This window comes from Rhododendron vialii, chromosome 13a, assembly GCF_030253575.1.
Source record: "Rhododendron vialii isolate Sample 1 chromosome 13a, ASM3025357v1".
NCBI lineage: Eukaryota > Viridiplantae > Streptophyta > Magnoliopsida > Ericales > Ericaceae > Rhododendron > Rhododendron vialii.
In genome coordinates, this window is record NC_080569.1 from 5,923,784 (window position 1) to 5,947,653 (window position 23,870).

Consider the following 23,870-nt stretch of genomic DNA (forward strand, 5'->3'; position numbering starts at 1 on the left):
CTATTGTTGAGTCTAGAACAGAGAGAGAGAGAGAGAGAGAGAGAGAGAGTTGTGACCGTAGGTGTGTGCATGCCGTGAGTTTCGTGGGCATACCGCTGCTGCGGGCCCTATCAGAGTGCCGCCGGACGCTGCCTCGAGATTTCAAAACCACCATGGCGATCTACGAATACCGTACAACACTTATCCGGACTTAGAATCGCGTTTGAGGTAGTTTTCCGAAAAACCAAAACCTTTATCTGCATTTTAATGGAGTTACTTAGATTTAAAGTTTATTGAAGACGATGATCTGCTGTTAAATTGTTAATTTATTTTTAGTCCTGTTTATATTAAAATTTAGTCTGGTTGTGCTGGAATGATTAGTGTTATACCCTGTGAAAATTTATGATCGTTTAACAAATGTTTGATTGTGAAATTATTATTGATGTTGCATTGTTAATTTGTATTTGAATGGACGTTTACGTGGTTAATAAATTATTGGAGTAGATAAATATTTATGAAACATTAACAAGAATATTTTATAAGTAAAACTTTATTTAGATTGTAAACAAGAAATATTTTAGATTATATATTAGTTAATCTTTAACTCTAATAAATATTGACTAAAATAGCCTCGCATAATTTTGTTGTTATAAAAATCTCATATTAATATTTAATATAGTTAGTAAATGCTAAATTTAGAAATAAGTATTTTTTAATAAAAAAATTAGTTTGTAAAATCTATAAATAATATGAGAGTTAAAGAAAATATTTAAATAGTAAAAATGTTTTATAAAATTTCTAAATGAGAGAAATAGACTTAATTTTAAGTGTAGTAATTAATTATTTAACTGAATATTATTTTGTTACTCACATGATTAATTCTATGGTAGGATAAATTTTATTGCATGGTTATGTGTTGTTAGCATGTTAGTACTTTTAGTTGAAATGTTGAACTGTGTGGTATTTTGTTGTGATTGTAGATTGAACAAATAGGTTCCCGGGGTGGTTACGAGTAGTGAATCATGTAGACGATGATAAGTAAATGAAAAATGGTAAAGTGTTGGAAGTGTGATTGTGTGGATTGTGATTTGAGCCATGGTGATGGCAAGGGTAACCTATGGGGCCCTGTGTTGAAATGGGTTACCTGAGGGGCCCGGTGTTGTGACGCTAACGTATGATACGTCATGGGAAGTTTCTCTTCGAGGAAGAAAATGGGTCCCATGAGACGGTTATAGTTAGTGAGACGTTAATGTATGATACGTCATGGAAAGTTTCTCTTGGAGAAAGAGAATGGGTCCCATGAGACGGTTATAGTTAGCGTGGGGTAGTGGATGTCCGACCCTAATGTACGATACGTCATGGGATGACTCGATCCTCCTGTTATGGTCTTAAGTGAGAACATACTCGGTACATAACTTAGATGCGCTCACCTAGGACCCTGGTGCAGGACAAGCAAGAGGAAGGGTGGACCCATGAGACGATTGTAGTTAGTGGATGTGGGAGGAAAGGATCTCGCGGAGAGAATCCTTAGATTACATGTAAGATGATGGATAGTAAAGAAAAAGACGATGTGTTATTATTTTGTACCTTCGGTGTGTTATGAATTATTATATTGTTGATCTGCATATTGTGGTATTGGGTTTTAGGATTTCTACTTTGTGAATTATCACTCAGGATACGTTTGTATCCTGGCAAATCGTGTGCTTCGGCGTTCAATTTGCCAGAGTGTGCAGGATTCCACAGTGGAGCAGTTGATACAGGTGGGACCCCTGGAACGGAGTCTTGGCCAACGTTGCTTGGAATTCGTGTCAAAATTAGAGTCGCTCTGGAGTCGCTTTTATTAAGTAAATGTACATAGATTTTTGTATTATTTTGAAATTGTAATTTTTGTATAAGGATAAACATGGGCCTAATAGTTTGTAAAATTTAGTGTATTTTTGGGTTAATGTTCCCGAAATCCCTTGAGAAATCGGGGCGTTACAACACGGGCTTCGGAAGTGGTGGATTTAATCAAAACCAGAGTAGCCATGTGGATGAAGGCTAAGTTTGACATCAAAATCTACACAGTGGAGGATTTCAAAGGGTATTTGGATGGGATTCGAAAAGTGAAGTTGTGAAGTGAGCAAGTAAGTAAGTGAGGTGTTCTTATCCAATCTTGGTTGGATATAGTGTCAGAATGTAGCTCTCTGTAATAGCTATGTATTAAGGTCAAGGTTGTAATCGATGTACCCATTCGAATTCAATAAAAAGTTTCGTTTGCTGACCCAAAAAAAAAACTATGACTACAAGTGTCCAGTTCATTCAAGTTTTTGTGCAAATAAAGTGCTCAATGAACTTTATAAAATAAACAACTTAAGCCATGGCCCATGATATTTGAAACAGCAATGCTACACACACAGCAAAAGTGTACAAATTTTGTGCACAGATTTTTTATGGGGTCCACTATGGGTACCACACAAATAATCTGAGCCGTTCATTAAATGTAAAACATTTTTTCAAGGGTCCCCGCGAAAATCAGCTCAATCCGATACTCATAGGTGCTCGATTCAATCATTCAACTTTTCATTCGAATTTCAGGATAATGAAAAGTTAGATGATTGAATCAAGCACTTATAGGTGTTGGATTAAGTTGATTTTTTGCGGAGGCCCTTGAAAAAATGTTTTACATTTAATGAACGGCTTGGATTATTTGTGTGGGGCCCGTAGGAGTTCTGCTACACACACAGCAGATCTGTGCACAGATTTCATTGTGGGGCCCACCACGGGTCCCACACAAATTATTTGAATCGTTCATTAAATGTAAAATATTTTTTAAAGGGTCCACGTAAAAAATAGGCTCAATCCAATACCTATAAGTACTTCATCCAACTATCTAATTTTTCATTCAGATTTTCGGATAATGGAAAGTTATATAACTGAATCGAGCACCTATAGGTATCGGATTGAACTTATTTTCTATGGGACCCTTGAAAAAATATTTTACATTTAATGAACGGCTCGGATGATTTGTGTGGAACCCTTGGTGGACCCCACAACAAAATTTGTGCACAAATTTGCTGTGTGGGTAGACTTTCTGGGCCAGTAGTGGGCCCCAAAAAAAATCTGTGCACAAAATCTGTTCACTTTTGCTGTGTGTGTAACATTTCTGTATTTGAAGAGGTTTCACCGAGGCACACTGCAACTCCGCAAAACATTTGCTGCACCACAGACCTAGGTCCTTTTTTATGACGTGAGATAGTAACAAGTATATTCTTCATGTACGTTTGCGTCTTACGGTACAAATTATTGTGGGTCAAGATTTAAATGCCAAAGTAGGGTCTTGAATTGAACAGTAACAGTCGAATAGGTCAAGATCGCAGGCTTAGGGTTCCAAACCTGTGGTTCCAAATTAAATCCACCACAGTGAAACAATATGACTGGGAAGAGAGAGAGAAGATCGACCTAGGCACATGTAGGATTCGGTGTGTGTGTGAGAGAGAGAGAGAGAGAGTCTAAGTTCGGCGAGAGCGAGAGATGAGAAAAAGCCCTTGTTCGATGAGACTGTTCGGTGAGAGAGAGAGAGAGAGAGGTAGCTTTGCATAGGTTTACGTTGGGGAAGCCAGCAGCTATAAAAAAAGGCTACAACGATAAGATTGAGATAAATGATATATATTTATTCCCGGGGTATAAAATTTATTAACCGAACAAGAGTTTTGGATTTGGTTCATAATCTAGGATTGTATCCACCTAACCGAACAAGGGCTAAAATGTATAGGTTATCGATTTCACTCATCTTATTTACTACACGTATATATATACATATATATAAAAGACCTGACTTTGATTATTAAAGTTTCAAGTGATCGAGGAAAACAACTCCCCTCATATGGTGAGTTAAAATCGATAGCTATGGCTAAGACTATATCCTGTTACTCGGAATACGAAGAGCAATCACACGAATCCATCTACTTGCGTGCTTATTTTATGCATAAATTCCCAACAAATGTGGGTTGCAAAGAACCTTTTGAACTCCAATATAGCTAAGAAACTGATTTTCTCGCTCTACTTTTTATTGAAGGCGCTCTAATTTTAACGTAAAGTTACTAGTAATTTTATGAACAAAGTAAAGTGCCATCAGTAAAAATTAAAGTGCGAATATCAATTTTCTATACTTATTCCCACTCCAATATATTTTAATGGGAGATTATACTTTGTTTGGTTTGTGATTTGAGTAGTGTTTTTGAAGTGGAGAGAGAAATGAGAGTAATGACTGGAAAGAGATAGAGTGAGAAATGTGAGTAATAATTGCAAAGTTAGAGAGAGAAATGAGAAAACTGATTTTCTCGCTTTACTTTTTACTGATGGCGCTTTAATTTTAACGTAAAGTTACTAGTAATTTCATGAACAAAGTAAAACGTCATCAGTAAAAAGTGAAGTGCGAATATCAATTTTCTATACTTATTCCCACTCCAATATATTTTAGTGGGAGATTATATTTTGTTTGGTTTGTGATATGAGTAGTGTTTTTGAAGTGGAGAGAGAAATGAGAGTAATGATTGGAGAGAGATAGAGTGAGAAATGAGAGTAATGATTAAACTGAGAAATTTTTTTGAGTAGAGTAATGAAGTGAACAAGGCATAATGTGATAAGTCCACTATAGACATTTCATAAACCCACAAGTCTACCTAATAGTTTCGTAAAGCTATAAGTCCACACAACCTAAACCTTATGGTACCCTATGAAAATTTCCAAAATCCAAAACGTTATAAAATTGCCTAAGCCACTAAAATCCTATAATAGGAAAGTGCACTCTAAAGTCCTTTGAAAGTGCCTAAATGCTAGGGTACTCTAAAATAGGATAATCTACCTTATAATAGAAAAGTGCACTCTAAAATCTTATAAAAGTGTCTAAATCCTAAGGTACCCTAAAATAAACTTGAGACCTTATAAAATTAATAGGAGAACTTGCAAGCTTATAAAGTTCATATAATGGGCCTAAGAATATTTTTTATTTTATTTTATACTTTCCCTATGTCTCACTATTCTAAATAATTTTTTTTATCTGACAAAAGTAACATTTTATTAAGAGGGAAGGGAAAAGGGAATTCCAACCAAGAGTAGAAAAGAACTGTGCTACACACATGGCAATTTGTGCACAGATTGTGCACAGATTTCGTTGTGGGGCCCACCACGGGTCTCACACAAATCATCCGAGCCGTTCATTAAATGTAAAACATTTTTTCAAGGGTTCCCGTAAAAAATAAGCTCAATCTAATACTTATAGATGCTTCATCCAACCATCTAACTTTTCATTCAGATTTCCGGATAATGAAAAGTTATATGATTGGATCAAACACCTATAAGTATCGGATTGAGATTATTTTTAAGGGGACCCTTGAAAAAATATTTTACATTTAATGAACGATTCGGATGATTTATGTGAGACCTGTGGTGGGCTCCATAAGATTGTATGTGTATGTAGACTTTCTGAGTTGAAAAATATATCCGGATCGGACAAAGCCTAATCACACCAATAGGGCAAAGCCCAATACATCTACCGTGGCTTTCTAATTCCTCGCCATATGGTGTTTCAATTCTCTTTTATATCATATATATATGTATTAAGACGGAGTTCATATATTTTGTCTTGTGAGATGAAAGAGGCTCTTGTCCTCAGGGCACTGAATAATTTCCCCTAAAAATGAGATCCAGCCCAACTGTACCTGAGAAATGCATATTGAATCATTAATTTGAAGTCGGTGGGAATTTAATTCACAGAAGCTGCACAAAACAAGTGAGTTGTATGATGAGAGAATTTATTTCGAAAAGTCTACGGTTCCCAATCCCAAAGGATCCCGACGCCTTGCTGGGCACACTCCAGCCATTGGACGGCCGATCCGAGCCGTCCAAAAATTCTATAAAAAAAATTGAGTGGGCCCTCGCTAGAATCAACGACATCCGATGTGTGTAGGCACTTGATCCAAACACTTAATGTTTTTTGTATTTATATGGCTCGGATCGGCCGTCCGGTGGCCGGAGTGTGCCCGGAAGGGCGTTGGGATCCGATCAGGATCCCTTTGGTCGGAAACTGTAGCACCGCTAAATTTATTTGTCTAAAAAGCTTGATTGAGAACAATACTCCGATCATTAGTATAGACCCTGAAATGAGTTCTACACAAGGAGGTGTACATTTGGCACCATATAGTTGGGCTCCAAAAAAGTTACACAACTAATGAGACAAAAAAATATGTGTACAGTACCATACGTCAAAAACACGAGTAACAGACACCAAAAAAAATATGCATACTAACTTATTCACGGCTAAGTTTCTCTGTTCTTCAAAACTATCCATACCATATATAAACTTCCAAGTTCCCAAAGTAACCACTTGCGTAACTAACAAAAAAACATGCCCAAAATTACGCATATCATTATCATCCACCAACAGGTCCAACACATTCGTAACATTTATATGGCACATCCCAGCTTTCTACAAAAGTAATTCTATGTTTTTGTTCTGAGAGGAAATTGATGCTATAAAGGGATTATGATGCTGGTAGTTGCTTGACAACCAGGAGGCTTACAAAACCTGAAAGTTCAACTCTAACATCAATTCATGCGACGGGTCAGAATATGCGCGAGTTTACCCCAATTATAAATAAATCCCCTTCTAATACATGGTGCAATTGGTTCATGATCCATCGATATATTGAACCGAAAACCAAGGTATTAAAAGAAAAAAACAAAGGCACTGTCGTAGACTTAAAAATTTGAAATCAAGCCCACGACCATTCAAAAAATGATCAAGCCTTTGAGGAGCTTTCCCATTATGCCAATTCCGACCTATATACACCAGAATACTCTCTAAACAGCAGAGTTTAATGATTGAATGGGAAAAGGGAAAAGGAAAAAGAAAATATACAGGAAAAATGAAGAAAAAACAAACCCAGTATGGTGTGGACTGGTGGATGGAGCGATTTTAGGTAGTAGTTGGAAAAGCAATCAATGGTGGAAACCCTACATGCTACCACTTCTCTTTCTTTTTCGGTAAAGCTACATGCTGACGCTTCAACTTGGCTGTAACTGATCTTCTTCTTCTTCTTCTTCCTCATCTTCAACTTCTTTCACCTTTTCAACTATTTCTTGGATACTTTTTGTAAGGTGGCTAGTGTGGTTTTCTATATCTTTCAAAACCATGTCTAGTTTGTTTCGGCACTCTGCCAACTGTTGGTTTGTGCGTTGAAGCTGCGTCGATAACTCCCGAATTTTCTTATCCTTTTCATCCTGCACATAAAAGGGAAGCCGGGTTACACTTTTTTTACAGGTAAAAAGCGGAGATGTAGGAAATTTGAGCCAGCAACAACATCAGCTAATCATTTCGAAATGTATTTCACCAGTGAGTGATATAATAGAGATGGACAGGGAAAAAAGGGTGAGAGAAGAGGATACAGACAGATTTTTGTCACTTACAAAGTTGTTTTCATAATGGAAGAAGGGAAATGGCATTACAAGCAATAAAAAATGCGATGCCTTCAGGGTAAATGCTCACAAAATGCAGCTTCTCTGCCAAGCAATATAGCTTATGGTTAAACCAACAGGCCCTTGAAGGATCTTTTTCCGTAAGACTCTACTTCTAACAAAGTTGAGGGTCTGTTCAATAAAAAAACAAAGTTGAGGGGATTTTTCAGTAACTCTTCCAATTTTTAGCTACTGGGAGCTTTGCCCTTTCTCAAAAGAGACGAGCAACAATCAGGCCTGATATTGGCCTGCGACATGTTGAATACCAGTTACAATTATTGTCTACAAAACCAAATATTAGTCTCCAAATTTAGGACATTTGTGGCAAATTCTGAGTCTCTGTTACCGAACACAGGATTTGAGCTTAACAGTGATTCATCACACTCCATGTACTTTTTAAGGGACATTTCAAGTTTCAACTACAGAAATGATAACTACACAGACGAATAATGCACAGATCTTGCACTGATCGAGATGTGGGGTCCACTACGGGTCCCACACAAACGATTCGAGCCGTTTATTAAATTTAAAATATTTTTTCAAAGGTCCCCGTGAAAAATCAGCTCAATCTGATAACTATAGATACTTGATCCAATCATCTAACATTTTGTTCAGTTTCGAATCTGCACGAAAAGTTAGATGATTGGATGGAGTACTTCTTGATTTTGAATTGAGCTGATTTTTCGCGGAAGCTATTGAAAAAATGTTTTAAATTCAATGAAAGGATCAGATTCTTTGTATGGGACCCGTAATGGGCCTCACAACTTGATCAGTGCATGATCTGTACGCCATTCATCTGTGTGAATAGCACATCTGTTTCAACTAACTATAAAATCGATCGCGGTATGGGATGCTGAAACTTTACGGGGTAACCTTGCATGTCAAGAGGAAGTGGCACGATAAAAATTTATTAAGGCGAGTAGGGGCGGCTGCACTTTATCCCAAGGGGGTTCAAGTGAACCCTTGGGTTCAAAAAATGCACTAAAATTTTGTATTTTTTTTACATATAATTTAGTTTTTATTTGATATTGTCGGTACTGAGTCATTTAGACAAAGTAAATGGAAATTCACTTAAATTTGTGAGTAAGTAGATCCTATAGCCCAAAAAACAAAATTAACTAGGCCCAATAAATTGCCAACCAAAAGAAATATGTTTATTTAATATAGAGCATTGTATACAAAAAATTTCTTTACGTTTTTGTCATGCTGGACGAAAATCCTGGAGCCTCCCTTGAGGGTGAGGCCATAGAATCTTGGTCATATAGGTTAGAGACCTGAAATGCCGTAGAATCTTGGTCGTATCTTACACCGGAAATGCAATTCATCTCTGATGCCTTAATGCAAACTATGATTCAACAGAAACTAGCAGCTTTTGTACCAGATCAAAAGATTTCGATGTGCGGCTTTAAGGGATGAAGACTTCCATGCAGCATTGCTTTTATGTATGTATCAGAGTATGAATTTACACATCAGTTTTTTCTTCTACTTATTTACTGGTAAAGGGTTGGGCAAATTCCGCGAACATATACATCACTCATGGAGGGCTTAACCCGAATAGCCTTAACTTTGCGTATGGTGACTTTGGGGAGCAAGACCAAAACAGATCAATGATAGGATATCCTCCTACTCAAGTAATTTCGTGATTTACTATCTCACCTGAAAGGGCGATCCACTAAATGAGTCTATCACCATTCAGGCAAGAGCTGAAAGACTTGTTAAAAACATAAGGACAACTGAAACTCCCTGGCAAATACATGATGCAGGTAAATATAATCCACCACTATCTTTGTGCACATATGCAAGCAATTTCAATGGCGAATTATAGAGACCAAAAGATTGACTAGTGGTTGTCAATATGCAGCAACAAGACATTCACTAAACTGCCACCCAGGGGCGTGGTGTTGTACCAACTTAAAATTCTGTCTCTACATGCTATAGTTTCTATGGGTATTGTCAGCAGTGTGGACCAGAAAAGTATCATAAGTTTAACCCATTGGAGAATAGTTTATAGAACTAAAGAAGACAGTAGAAAGGGAAGGGGAGAACAATCAGTGGAAGTTGTGCACATTGTTGCGATTCTGACAAGGATGCCAGGCCTTAAGAGGCTTAAACAAGTAAAGATGGACAAGAAATTGCTACAAAACTAGACTCAACTAGAGTAGAGAGATAATAAAGAGTAAAGATAAAGAACAAGTGTGCATGTCGCGAAACAAAAGTAAGTTACTCATGCTAATGATTATCTCAACTAACCTGAGGCCGGGCCTGAACTGTGCCACGACGACCCTTCCCTGCAGGTATCCCCAACGGGTGACTATGCACTGTTTCAAGTTTTGTGACAACCCATTTTTCAGATTTCTCCTTCCTCACCATTATCATGGCCTTGCATCCTTCCCTAGTTAACTCCCTCGGCTTCCTCACTTCAAGCCTCTTTAATTTCCTATTATTTACCCTAAAACCTTCTTTATTACAAAGAAACCTGCGACTAATAAGTGACCCATCATGACTTGAACGATGGCAGTTACCGACACGGATGATGAACCCCATGCGCTTTGCATATGCATCATAGAATGCCATGGCAGCCTCTTCAGACTCAAACTCCATTCCAATGTAAGGTTCCCCATTACCATCCGTTTCATGAATAATTAATTCTCTTTCATCGTATAACGCGAGCATTTCTCCCTCGGACCCACAGATCTCCCTTCCAAACATACTTTCTGCCATCTTGTTGTCTGCATCAGAGTCGTTCATATCTGCATCAGGTTGTATTCCAGCAGGCTCTTCAGTCATCTTGAAATGCTGACTCATATGTGTCGAGAAATTCACTGCTAAAACAATGTGAACAAAGTCAATGTCCCAAATCCAATGTGAGAGCAGATTCAATTTTTTAGTGTTCACATCCATAGGAAACATTAAAAACCATCTTACAATTCAAAATGGTATTTTCTTGGAGCTTATGAGAGAGTTATAGATTGTGTTGTTGCCCCTATATGGAGCATTTTGATGATGCCTGGGTCTGTGTTGGAGCTTATGATGGTGTCATAGGAGCTTGTGATCGTTTACAAACTTTTTGGTGTTGTTTCGTTCGGAATTCTTTCCACTGCTTCTGTAATAAAAAACGAAGACATCAAAATTTGAAAACCATACCACCAAACAGTGCCTGCCTCCCAATTTTCATTACATTTTAGGTTTTGTTTGTAAGAATTATGAAGAATGGTCCCCTCAAAATTGTGTGATTATTATATAAAGATGATATTATGTTGTTAATATATGAATACCTATGATTTGGTCCCCACAATAAGATTCTGCGTCCGCCACTGGCTCTAAACCTACATTTAGGAGTTCAGAATAGTGGAATTGCATACTTACCGGTGCATATAAACCTGCACTCAATCAAACAAATTAAAGAAGTATTTCTAATGCAATTTTATCGACTTTCTCAAATCTGGATATGACTAAATTGGACCGTAAAAAAAAAAAAATACCCCGTCCAACAAAACCCACCAAAATAATTCCTATTTGGAGAAAAAAAAGAAGGGAAAAATCTGAATCTAGACTAAGAAGAAAGCAAACCCTACACATTCAAACGTTCGAACGCAAAAGCTATCATCTTCGTCAATCCGAGGTTCGGATAGTGATTAAAAAAAAAAAACACAATACGATTATCAGGAAGCTACTGAGAAATCCTTTTGATTGATTCCTTGTATCCAAACACCGTGAATGAATTGAAGCCTTATAGACATGATTATTTTCCATGTATATGTAGAAGCAAAGGCGAGGACAGTCAGTTCTAGGGTTTTCAGTGTCTTTCCGCTGTAGTTTTAAGTCCTTGGATTCAAACATATACATATAATAGTTTTATCTTCCATTGGAAACGATTGTGTGGTTTCAAGGGCAGCGTAATAGAATGAGAGAGAGAGAGAGAGAGAGAGAGAGAGAGAGACTCACTGGGGACGGGGTTTTGCTTCGCAGCCTCAGCGATTACAACTTTGGAGCACAGCGGTTAGTAAGAAATTATCAAAGGGTAAAAACTTCACTGACCTCCCCGAGGAACCTGACAATAACAAGTGCAATTTTGTTCACGCTCTTTGAAAGAAGATGAACATTATCCTTCCTTTCTCTTATTGGTTGAAATTGTATGGATCCCATCACAAACTGATGTCATGCTAACCATGTAATACATTTTTTTTTTTTGATAAACATGATATCACTTTGTGGTGGGATATATACCGTTCCAACTAATAAAAAAGAAGATAATATTCACCCTCCTAAATGGATAGCGAATAAAACTCAACTCGACAATAACAGATGCCTCCCCCAATTTTCTGAAATGACAAGGACCTCCCTTGTCACTTGTCAGTCCTGTCCTTTGTGTTTAACGACGTTAACAGAGACAATAACAGATACCTCCCCCAATTTTCTGAAATGACAAGGACCTCCCTTGTCACTTGTCAGTCCTGTCCTTTTGTGTTTAACGACGTTAACAGATTATTCATAATAACTGTACTACCCTCTTGCTTGCCGATTTGCTACAACCACAAACACTTGTACACTTTCAAACTCTCTCACATTAAATATGAGCCCCCACACACTGTGTGTGGAGGGGCCTATAATAATGTTAAAGAGTTAATTTGGGTATTTGAATGTATAATGTGTTTTGTAATTATAGGACTTATTGCTTGCTAAAAATGCCTTATTTTTAGGTTTTTTTTTTTTCCCCTGGATAACAATACCCTTGCTCTGTTGGGAACACAGGGAAAAGAGGAAAAAAAAGAAGAGATGAGAAAATGATTATGTGAGATCCCACATCCATAGTCTTACATCGGTGGGTAGAGGAAATTAAGAGTAATATATAGCGAAACGTCCACCAACTACTTTTAACCTTAGGTTAACCTTTTAAGCTACGTATTTAGGCTAAGGGTTGACAAGTCAGTTGATGCGCGTTGTTATAGATTATGAGTGAAATGCAAGGAAAAGTTAAAGAAAGTGTGAGAAAATTTGGTTGAGCAAAATACAGGAGTAATAATTCAATGTCGTCCTTGGATACACTGACACCTCCACGTCGTGCCCTAGGCCTCTTCTTCATCACATTTGTGATCCACACATTTTGTCTTAGGTTCTGCCACTATCTACTGTCTACGTTACCCATTTACAATTTGTTCGTCCAAAGAAATAGAATGTACTTGATGCAGCAACTCTAGTAAAAAAATAAAGTAATGGGAGGTAAAAAAATGTTAAACTCACATTTAACATGTTATCATCTCTTCTAAGTAGGTTCCCAACAAAACTTTTCAGACCCCTATTAATTAGAGTGTCATCTAGCTCTAATGTTTTTTCGAAGTCAAAGTCATTCTTTAACATGTTATTATTTGACAATGTTGCTCCAATAGCAGTAGAGAAATATAATTTTGGCCTTTAGTTGGCCCCATCATCAGAGAGATGATTTACCAAAAAAAAAAAATCATCATCAGAGAGGGGCACAAGAAGTTAGCCAGGCTCGAGGCAGATCACGTGCTAAGAAATTAATTTGGCACAAGATTTGCAAAGCCCTAACTTAGAAAGGGAATTGATATAGGGCTAGAGATAACTTTCTTGGATAATCTAAACAAATTGTAGATTTGGCAGGAGGAATGGCTTGAAATTGGAGATGTTGTCATGAGAAGAACACATACTAGTACCAATGTACTACTACTCGCAATCAAATGCATTAGAGAAAGTTTTCCGTAACCACCGAATTTTGTGGTCATTAATACAACCGAATGAATTATCTATGAGTAATGCTACAGATACAAATAGAGGGACATATGAGGACACAAATGTGTGTGAAGTCAATACATACATGAGTCTCACACGATTGATGCACCCGAAGCTCTCACACATTGAGCGGTTCTGGACACCTTTGTATCCGAATCTATATATGTTCCTTTGTCCAACATGCCCTTCTTTATCCAGATCCTCTAAAAACTCAAAACATGCTGGACATCACCAAGTGAGTGCTACGGTACACCGAAGAATACTATGATTACCATTGCCATTGCCGAAACCCAAGCAATGATGAATAGAAGATCACTGCAACGCGTTGCACCATCTAGCAAGCATGAAACATCTTGTACATTAGGGCATGAACTGAAGTTGACAAAAGCCAAACATGTTTCTAGAGCAATAGAGCTAGCTAAAACCACAAGGCCTATAAAGAAACCCACCATTTGTGAACACACACACACACACACATATATATAAATTCCTTACCCAAGACGCAAAAACCCAGTTGCTTAAGGATGTAAAACCGCCTATAAAGAAAAAATTCCTATAGTCATCAAAAAGAACAAGTTCCATCTCATATCTGAAAGACTGAAAAAGAATATTGAAAAAGTAAAAGTAAAAATAAGAGTATTCACCCTCTGCTCCTTTGTTATGACCCCTAGTCAACTATATCTTCACACAAACAGAAGCAAAGCAATCATATGAACGAGTCCTGAGAAGGTGAAATTAAAACCTCCGGTCCAACCGAAGGATGTCACAAACAAAGATGATGTCACCTCCAAGAAGAAGTGAATGGCCTCATAGACACCAGATATGGCAAGACTACAGATTCTCTCTAGAAACTTTTGAGATCCCCAATCCGATAGTACTCTTCCGTCGAAGTTAAGGGGGAAGAAAATTTGTGAAAGTACCAAGAAGTTCACTTCAGTATATCATATTCGCCCTTAAATTATAAGGGAATACCAAAACATGACAACATGGTTGTTTTATACATCCAACCAAACCTGTAGAGAAGAACATAACTCAAGTTTGATACTACTTAGCATCATACGAATTGCATAAGAGCACGATCGTTTCATGAAGTCAGGTGTACATCCCGGTTTGATACCTGCCGATTTCTTGTGCATGCATGATGACAAGTGAAGGTGTCGTGTCTTCAATGGAAATATAGATTGCAGAAACTCATTCTACATCAAAACTTCTACAGCAAATCCAGTAACACTAAACATCAAAACCAAAATGCACCAAGAAGGTTACCAATAACAGTATGCGCAGATGCCAACAGGTCTTTTGAAAAATAGCACAGATTCAACAGCAAACACAATAAAAAAAACGCAAACCTTTGTAAGAAACTTGCAAACTTAAGAGAAGCTGCGGTAGCGGTTGAACTCATCACTGTGACATACTACTCACGGATCTTCAAATCTTAACTGCATCATCTGAGAAAACATGTAGATTGAAATGCACCTTGCTTAATACAAGCATACAACAATGATGAACACAGTGATACAGCTAACTGCGAAGATATACTCATCATTTTGACACACTCACACTTAGATTTGTATATGACGTTGTACATTGTTATCAAACTTTTGATGAGAAAAAAAAGTACACAGCTGAGTACATTTTTTGGTTATTTTTTGCTTAATCACCTTTGTTTCCTTCCCCCTTTTGAGGAAGAGCCCTCCTAAATGGGGTTGTGTTGATCCATTTATAGATGCTTGAGCTTGAACCTATAGCAAATTGAATCTAATGATTCTGATGCATTGTGGTTGCTTGCTCCAATTTTTTAAGTGGTCTCTAAAAGAAGAAAAAGGTGAAAGTTTTGGTGAAAGGTCAGAAAACTCTCACATGAGCATAACTCTTACTAATATAGTGCATTACGTATGTTCACCTAAAAATATGAGGACAAGGATACAATAAGTGGATGGTAGAATGAGCGTTCATATCCCAAAACAATGTAGAACAAGTGATTCAATTCCATCAATTTGAGTAACCAACTATTTATTTATTTGTCTTGTAAGGGAAAATATTCAATGGATAAAGCATTGAAATGTACAAAATCCATCTTGAAGGTCACAATTCAATTTTCCTACTATATGAAAAAATAAAAATAAAAACTGATTCTATCAACTCACTAAGAATAATCTACATACCCAGAAGCTAGAATTAGCCCGGGAAGTGGACAAGAATTGACACATCAGCAAACCAAAGCCCACCTCTTTATATGGCCTAGTGAATGGGAAAGCCTAAAAGATCATCTAGTTTAGTAATCTAGCTAGATAAAATTACTTTTTGAAAGACTACAATTCAAGTCTTTTATAGAACAAAAATAAGGTAGGATGCAATCTACCCACTCAATCATATTGTGAAGTGACCCTCTTATTCATGAAAATTCCAATTTCATAAAATGGGTTACGTACACTAAGAAATTTTGAGAAACCAACTTAGTTCCATGGAAAAAATCTAAAAGAAAGTTTTAGAATCCTCCTGTGACATTGGTTAATCGCATAAAATATATGCCCCTTCAACTGCAAATCTATAAATATATGGGGTGCATTTTAGCAGCAAGAAAATAATTAAGTGGGTAAGATCTGCAACATGTTTTAGCTAAAACAAGTTCTAATACCATAAATCATGTACGCACAGCTTTTACATCGAACTAAAGTGTCAAAAAGTTTATATTTGTTTTCTCTAATTACCATGATAAAGAAACTTAATGATTACCTATAATTTGTAGCTCTTCCAAACTTATTTACTGAAGTGTAAATGACAATATGACTGTTCGCTTTGTAAAACATAAAAATAACATAAATACTCAGTACCAGCCTATTGCAAAGTTAACGGGAAGTGGAGGCAATGGGTGCTGAAAAACACAAAACATAGAATTTTCTATATGGAAAAACAGCCCACTTTGAAAGAGTCATCATCCGAAAATCAACCACAATATTTACTTATAATGCTTTTGGTGATCTTCAATCAAATACACAAATGATCTTAGAGTAGAAAACTTATCAAGTCATTGGCCAGAAATAGAATTTATTTTTTTCAAGCTTTAGAAACCCTATTTTTATAGGTAAGTTGAAAATCTCAACAGCACGGAAGTTGTGCATAGGCAACCATCAAATTTCTACTTTATTCATCTAACTTTTACAGATGTTAAAGTCAAAAAAAAAAGAAAAAGAAAAAAGCACAACCTCTTATACATTTAAGAGAATTGAATTTCACTTAGAAGCACTAAATAGTGTCGTAAATGTTGAAGGAACTTGAAAATTTTCAATTATCAAAGTAACAAAACCAAAAACTAAATCCAAGCTATTGGCAGAAGTCACCTGTTGATGCTGCACCTGTGATGCAAACGGACAGGAAAACAACCCACATTGGCAAGCAAATTTATGACAACGAAAGAGAGCACGCTTGTAAACAGTCATGTCCTATGCATGAAATGCCGACTAGCGTGCTCTCTCTCCTTGTCAGGAAATCGTAAGCCAAATCAGAATTTTTCTGCAACAAAGAGCAAAAGCACAGATAAGATACAATTTAAGAAGGATCAAATCAAAAACTTAATTGATCTAACAGAGAATGGAATGGACCTTGAAGAAAATATCCATCGATAGCACTTTCAACTATTTTCACCTCCTCAATTGTTTTGGAAAGCTCTGCAATTCAGAATCCACGTATCTTCAATTTGAACGGCCAACAAGGATAAACAATAATCTATTTTTTTGACTAATGTATGGAGAAAATTAAAAGGACCTCAATCGGAGAAAGTAATGGACATGAATAACACAAGCAAGAGATTATGCATTGAAGTATATCAAACAAGAAATCCTCATACTTACTCTTGATTAAACAAGAAGCCTCAAAAGACACAAAACCACCACAAGAAGCACAAATTTATTTATATTAAGATAAATGTGTCGAATGATGGTAATACTTAAGTCCCTTCAAGTCTTTCTTCCCAAAACTAATAAATTCCTCGGACGGTCCAAAAGTAGCAAAATCCACTTAAAGGAAGATTGATCAATTGACCTTTCCCTATCAAACTCTTTCTTACTAGTCAGCTGCATGTTAGATGGGAGAAGAAATTTTGCTCAAGATTGTCATCCCACCTTCAATTTGGTGGTAAATGATTTGTTTTGTCAAGTGATTTTATGGCTAGAAGTAAAAACCATAAATAATAAAGTATCATGAGGAACATATAAGCAACGCAAACCAATGAGTGGGAACCACGAAAATGAAACACCCACGAGACAAATGCGGAGTCAGAGAAGAATTCGCTTAGAGAGAGTGAATAGACAAATCTTTAAAAAATTATTCCTATTAAAATTACCAACCTTAAACTAATCCAACTCGAAGTACAAAAGAGATCCATAAATAATCAATCAACGTTGAATTTAAAAGGACAAGCACAAATACTTTGTACTTTGAAACTCCAAGATAAATTATCTCCCAAATGAAATCCAGAAACTAACCGACCAACTTAACTTACTACTTGATCAAAAGCATGTGACTCTAGGTGCGTAAGAGTTACTAACTCCTACCTAGTTTACCCAAAACTAACTCTAAAAGTCCACAAATGCCACTCGTGTCAAACTATACTTCTCGTGGCTCTAGCCCGCGACCACTGTCTTCTCGTCCAATACAATGTGTGAAGGTTTCTTTAGAAGATAACCCCAAATCTACCTCGTGCAACGAATAGAAAGGTAATAATAAAACAAAATGCTAGATTAGTCATGAAAGGGAATGGCGAAGAGATAATCACTGAACTATATATGGGGCTCAAAGAACTATCTAGAAGTTATTTCTATGCATCTTTTTCTTTTAATGACAAAAATCCAAAGTGATAGAAAGTGAAATTGGGGATCCTCTAAACCTAAAATCCTTAACAGACAGCACTTTCAAAGGAACATCCAGAGCTGTCTAAGAGTCCTCCCTAGCTATTTAAGAAAGAAAAATAGATCTTTCGAAAAAGGTACATTGAAAGAAAAAAATGCTAGCAAGAGTAATTAAGCATACTAATGAAATGTTCCAAAATATTTTAAGAGTCCTAGGGGGTTCATCTTAATGAAAATTATGTAACATAAATTTAAAGACTAGTCTAGAGCGATGATCTTGAAATCTTGACTTTTTAAATATCTAATAATTTCCAATAGCATGACAATAAATCCCACATGAAACCACTTCCCAAGAACCAAAATCACAGATACTGGCAATCGCCAACTATTCAAATACCTCTGTAATCAGAACCATACGATTCAAGATATACATCGTACAATGAATACATCACACTCTCGATTCATATCTATGGGCAAAGCATGAATACAAAAATCATGCAATATGGTTCGATACACCTAAAAGTCGATTCACTTTACCAACATGTTACACCTGGAAAAGGAATTATTTGGAGTCATCAACGAGATGTTTGAAAAAGTGTGGCAATTTGGACAATCAAAGCCTTTTAAAATGAGTATTAGGACTCTAGAATTTTGAAGATAGAAGAATGAAAACAAAGAAACCTTGAATTGTCTTAGTTATTTTCTTAGAACAATTGATTTTGTATGGTCTTCTTGCACTTTAATTTTGGTAATACAAATGTCAGTACTGAAACTTTCGAAGTTGGACACCTATAATAGGTACATAAATTATTGTACATGGATGCAAAGTTTTTAGAGGCTAAAGTGCAAAGCGAGGCTGTTGACCTATCACGAGGCTAGGTGTAAGGCGTAAGCCTCAAGGCATGAGGTGGAAGCCTTAGATGTTTTCACTTTCTATTCTTAAACAATAAAATTACACAAAAATGCCATAAAATAGAGGAATAGTGGTTGCGCCATACAAATGTGCCTCACAAAAAAAGAAAAAAGAAATAGAAGATAGAATTCACAAAAAAACAAACATGTTTAGCATGAAAAATATAGAGCGTTAATAGATCCAACTTTTAAAAGCACTCTAAGTCGGTCTCGCGAAAAAGTGAAAACCCTTCGTCTTAGCTCTAACAACTTATAATGCATCGACTCTTCACTTACACAAAAAAAAAAGAACTAACTCGATCTCCGGATGCATTCGCTTCCGTAGTATGGACAAAAAAGATGTGAAAATCGCACATGCGCCTCAGTATGCCTTCAATGGATAGGCGGACACCTTTTTGGTTCTCTACCTAAAAATCAATGCCAAGAGCCTACGTAGCACCGACACTCCAAAAAGGCGTTATGTTCACGTATTGGACATGGGGACACGACGGGGACACATATTGGACACACCACGTGGTGTGTTCAATAATTTTTATTATGTTTTGATAGGGGACACTGCTAGGGACACAGCTAGGGGTCAAAATGTAATTTTTTAAAATTTTTGGAGGTTAATATGAAATTATTCAAAACATTTGGGTTAAACTATAATTTTCTCTTTGAAAAAATTTTATACAATTTGTGAAATTATTCATATACAATGGTTCATAATTATATATATATGTACATATATTTATTATTTATTTATTTATGCACGTGGCGTGTCCCCCGCCGTGTTCGTATTCCCATTTTTTTAGAATTGCCGTGTCCCGTGTTTGTGTCCGTATCTGTATCCGTATCCGTGTCCATGCTACATAGCCAAGAGCGTCTTTACTGTGCCTCACCTCAAAAGTAAACCACAGAATCGCCTCGGAAAACATTGCATGGATGCATATCGTATCAATTTCCTCTCAAATCAATTTAAATTACTCCCTCCGTCCCTTTTTAAGTGTCCTGCTTCGTAACTCCAACTTATTAAAAAGACATCATCATTACACCTTTCACATCAACTTTTTCCTCCACTCTCCTTACTTACCCATCATCATTACACTTTTACTCATTAACTTTTCAAAATAAAATTTACTTTTAGGGACAAAATAGACAATACACAAACTTTTACCCCCTAACTTTACAAAATGGACACTTATTAAGGGATAGCCCAAAATGGAATACTGAACACAAAAAAAGGGACGGAGGGAGTATCAACTTTTTATTTTCAGCTTCGATTCTTCCTTTCACAGTTCCATACGTGTATGAATTGAACAATCAAGGCATCGAGAGTAACATCATAGAGGGACCTAGAGACAATAGATGGCATATTATAATCCTCAAGTCCTTAAAAAGAGTAATTTGAATCACCGAATTCATTGAATCCAAACCTCTTTTTTTTTTTTTTAAAGATAAAAAAATTTCATTAATCTCTGAAATTGTTAACAAAAATTAATAGGAACAAGGAATGATAACATCAAGCCTCCTAACCCGAGACCCAAAGGATCTACAATGCTAAGAGTAATTCTATGCTCATCTAAGACCTAACCCCCAAGTTTGGCAAGAAACCAAACATGGGAAACCCATTAGGACGAAATCCACACCCGTTGGTCTAAAAGTCCAGATAGATTAATGTAAGACCAAACACCCAAGGGCCTAAAGTCCCAAATCGAATCCAAACCTCTTGCAATACAAGCGAGGGCCTTCCCTACTAGGACATGCGATCCTCAATTCATTAATTAAGAGTAAGGACAAGCTTCTTATTGTAGAGGGTCTTCCCTACTAGGACATGCGATCCTCAATTCATCAATTAAGAGTAAGGACAAGCTTCTTATTGTAGAGGATCTTCCCTACAAGGACCTGCGATCCTCAATTCATCACTTAAGAGCAAGGACAAGCTTCTTATTGTACTAGGCCTGAATAAGCATTATTACAATACTACTTTTTTAGGCAAAGGCATAATTTTATTTATATATATATATAGACACACACACACACACTCTCTCTCTCTCTCTCTCTTCAAATATCCTAGAAATCATAACCTAATTGACGATTAACAGTTTAAAGAATGACCAAGTTGATTAGCAATTCGATTCCGAAACTATACTGATCGAACAACTATGAAGCCCAAGTCAACTTCAATTACTTACAGGCAACAAAGACAACTCAATCGCAATCTGTGTGTACTACTAAATTGAACCAATAAACATTCTATCACTAGAGTACAATGTGTCAAAATCAGGAGGAATCAAGAAGCTGAAACCAGATACCTAGAAGTCATGGCCAACAACGTTAACACCTCCGGAAACCCTAACCTGCTATTCTATAAAAAGTATGAATCTTGAAACCCTTTCTACTTTTTATTGGTTCGATGGTTAGGGGTGTCTGGGCCGGCTTATACGCACCTCAACTATTTCTCTTCCCGGTCCGGTCAAAGGCAAGGAATTTACAAAAAACTATTTTCTTACTGCCTGACCCAAAGATTAAACTATGGTCAATATGTGGAGAGCAAACCCACCATTAAACCAACCGTCTAACCCTTGGGGCTTAATCTTTTCAACTTTCAAAGCAAGAACAGCGGAAAAAAGAAAATGACCATAGATTCAACTTCTAATATATACGGTTTTGTTTCCTGGTGCTGAACAGCCTGATCTTGAAACATGGATTTTTTCCCCCCCCTCAATAAACCCCTTTACCAATCCGTATCCAAACACGGCGCGAGGGACACTGAAAAATACTAGTAATACCTAGGAAAAAACACAATAATTAAAGGATTTAACAGGGCTAATTTCAAATCTTCTGGGGCAGAAACCTATCCTTCAGTTAGAAAGCAACAAATAAAAAGAGAGAGAGAAGGCAAATTGAGAAAGAGAGAGTTCATGAATATAAACATATAAAGAAACAGAGAGAAAGAGAGACATAGGGAAAATCCAGCCACCTTCGTCACAACGAAGATTGAATATCTGCGGACAGGTCCCCGTGTGTGTGTGTGTGTGCGTGAGAGAGAGAGAGAGAGAGAGAGAGAGAGAGAGAGAGCGCTTTCAGAAGACGGAGAAAATCACAGAAAATATAAACAAGAAGATGAACAGTTAATTACCGCTAATAAGAAGGACCACATATGGATAAGAGATTAGGACCACTCATTACCAGAAAATCGTTGAAATTTAAGGGGTACTTCCCCTAGCCCGAGGGTCAGTCCTTGCAAATCACATAGTGGTACGAGTTTGATCAATTTATTTGCTCAATATCGTGTTAGTAAATTGGGCGTATAATTAATCAAGCCCCTAATGATATTAGAATGAACTAATTTTTTTACGAGAAACCCTTAAAAAAATTGTTCTAAGAAAATATTGGTCGACTCCGATTACTTGTGTGGAATCTCGAACTAGATCCACGGTGTACCCATAGTCTTGTTGCCGGTTGAGAAAGAGATTATTGAGATGCACTTAAGTTGGGCTCAGATGGCAGATACCTGACCTCGACGGGAAAAAATAAAGGTGCTAATGGTACAGATTTTAGAGCGTACAAGCCCATTTGAACCGGTTTCGGGTTTCCAAAAATGACCAGTGCAGTTTATTTTATTTAAAATATTTTATTTAAGGTGTTTATTTTGTCCTAGAATTAAAAAATGATCGGAACAGTTTATTTTGTTTAAAATACTTTATTTACGGTGTTTATTTTGTCCTAGAATTAAGGCTGAAACGGGCTCAAATGGGATTTAGAGAGTTGCTAATGGTACAGCAGTCGGTGTACAGCAGTCCCGTACAAATGGGTTTTGCGCCCGTCTCGGGTCCCGCATAGATGATCAGAGCCGCTCATTTTGTTCAAAACATATTGTTTATGATCCCTGTAAAATATCATCTCAATCCGATATCGGAAAAGGCGTTTACAAATCATCCAACTTTGCTTCAGAATTTAGCCAGCGGCTCCGATAATCTTTGCGGGATCCGAGAAGGACGCAAAACCCATCTGTACGGGGCTGCTGTACACCCACTGCTGTACCTTAATCTTTACTGTGGGATTTATACACGCTGGTACAGATTTTAAAAATCTGTACCATTAACCTTTCTGGGAAAAAAAAAAACTACTATTCCTCAAGCAGAATTTACCACAAGAGGGAAAAAAAAACCCTGAAATATCATTGTAATAAGCGGGGGCCACATCTGGCAAATCGCAATCTGTATCCAGCTGGCTCGTACATACTCCACGTGGGGAGAAGGTCCAGGATGATTGATGCAGCTGTAGAGCACCATAATAACAGTGGGGGACCCAACCTAGTGGGGGGACAAAGCACGAGGAGGATTGAACATCAATCTGGTACGATAAGGAGGACGATAATGATATTTCTTACTAGTAGTAGTATTTACTAACACGCACTCCATAGTGGCGCGTGCGTTGTACTTCTCCAACTCGTTAGGGTTTAGAGGCTGTTTAAGGCTCCGTTCCAGAAACCTTCTTAAAAAATAAGTACTTATTTTGCCACTTCTCATTCAAAAATAAGAAGGGTCATTCCACAAAATTCAAATAAAAAGTTTCTTTCACATTTTCAAACTCAAAAATAATGCAAATGAAAAAAAAAAGTTCAATTTTTTTTGCACCGTATTAAAGATCTCAATAAGATCTATCAAACAAGATCCATAGTGGTAGAAAAATTATTTGCGTAAACACATAATTTTTGAGTTTGAAGTTGCCTTATACAAAAAATAAGACTGTTGCTATGATAATAGGTGCCGGCGGAGGGAAATCGTACCGGCGGCCACGCCGGGCCATATCCGGCCACCGGACGGCCAATCCAAGCCGTCCAAAAATTCTATAAAAAAAAACGAGGGGGCCTTCTCGGGAATCAATGGCATCCGAGGT

At 37.0% G+C, this 23,870-nt stretch overlaps 1 protein-coding gene and 1 long non-coding RNA gene across 10 annotated transcripts; one reads left to right on the forward strand and one right to left on the reverse strand.

Moving 5' to 3' along the window:
* Positions 1-6,727: 6,727 nt before the first annotated feature.
* On the reverse strand, positions 6,728-22,064 carry LOC131312747 (protein FAR1-RELATED SEQUENCE 12-like). 9 transcript variants are annotated; one of them, XM_058340699.1, is made up of 7 exons: positions 21,949-22,062; positions 16,830-16,895; positions 16,569-16,740; positions 13,313-14,675; positions 11,422-11,527; positions 9,727-10,298; positions 6,728-7,242 (listed from the first exon to the last, which is right to left on the reverse strand). In XM_058340699.1, coding segments are annotated over exons 5-7 (789 nt in total). In that variant the 5' UTR covers positions 11,423-11,527; positions 13,313-14,675; positions 16,569-16,740; positions 16,830-16,895; positions 21,949-22,062; the 3' UTR covers positions 6,728-7,026. The 9 variants fall into 9 exon arrangements, with proteins under 9 accessions (XP_058196682.1, XP_058196684.1, XP_058196683.1 ...); XM_058340701.1 differs by having other exon boundaries at positions 9,727-10,301; XM_058340700.1 differs by having other exon boundaries at positions 9,727-11,527.
* Positions 11,451-13,526, forward strand: LOC131312757 (uncharacterized). The gene is made up of 2 exons (XR_009195959.1): positions 11,451-11,540; positions 11,782-13,526. It is a non-coding gene; the product is annotated as an uncharacterized LOC131312757 (long non-coding RNA).
* Positions 22,065-23,870: the final 1,806 nt, after the last annotated feature.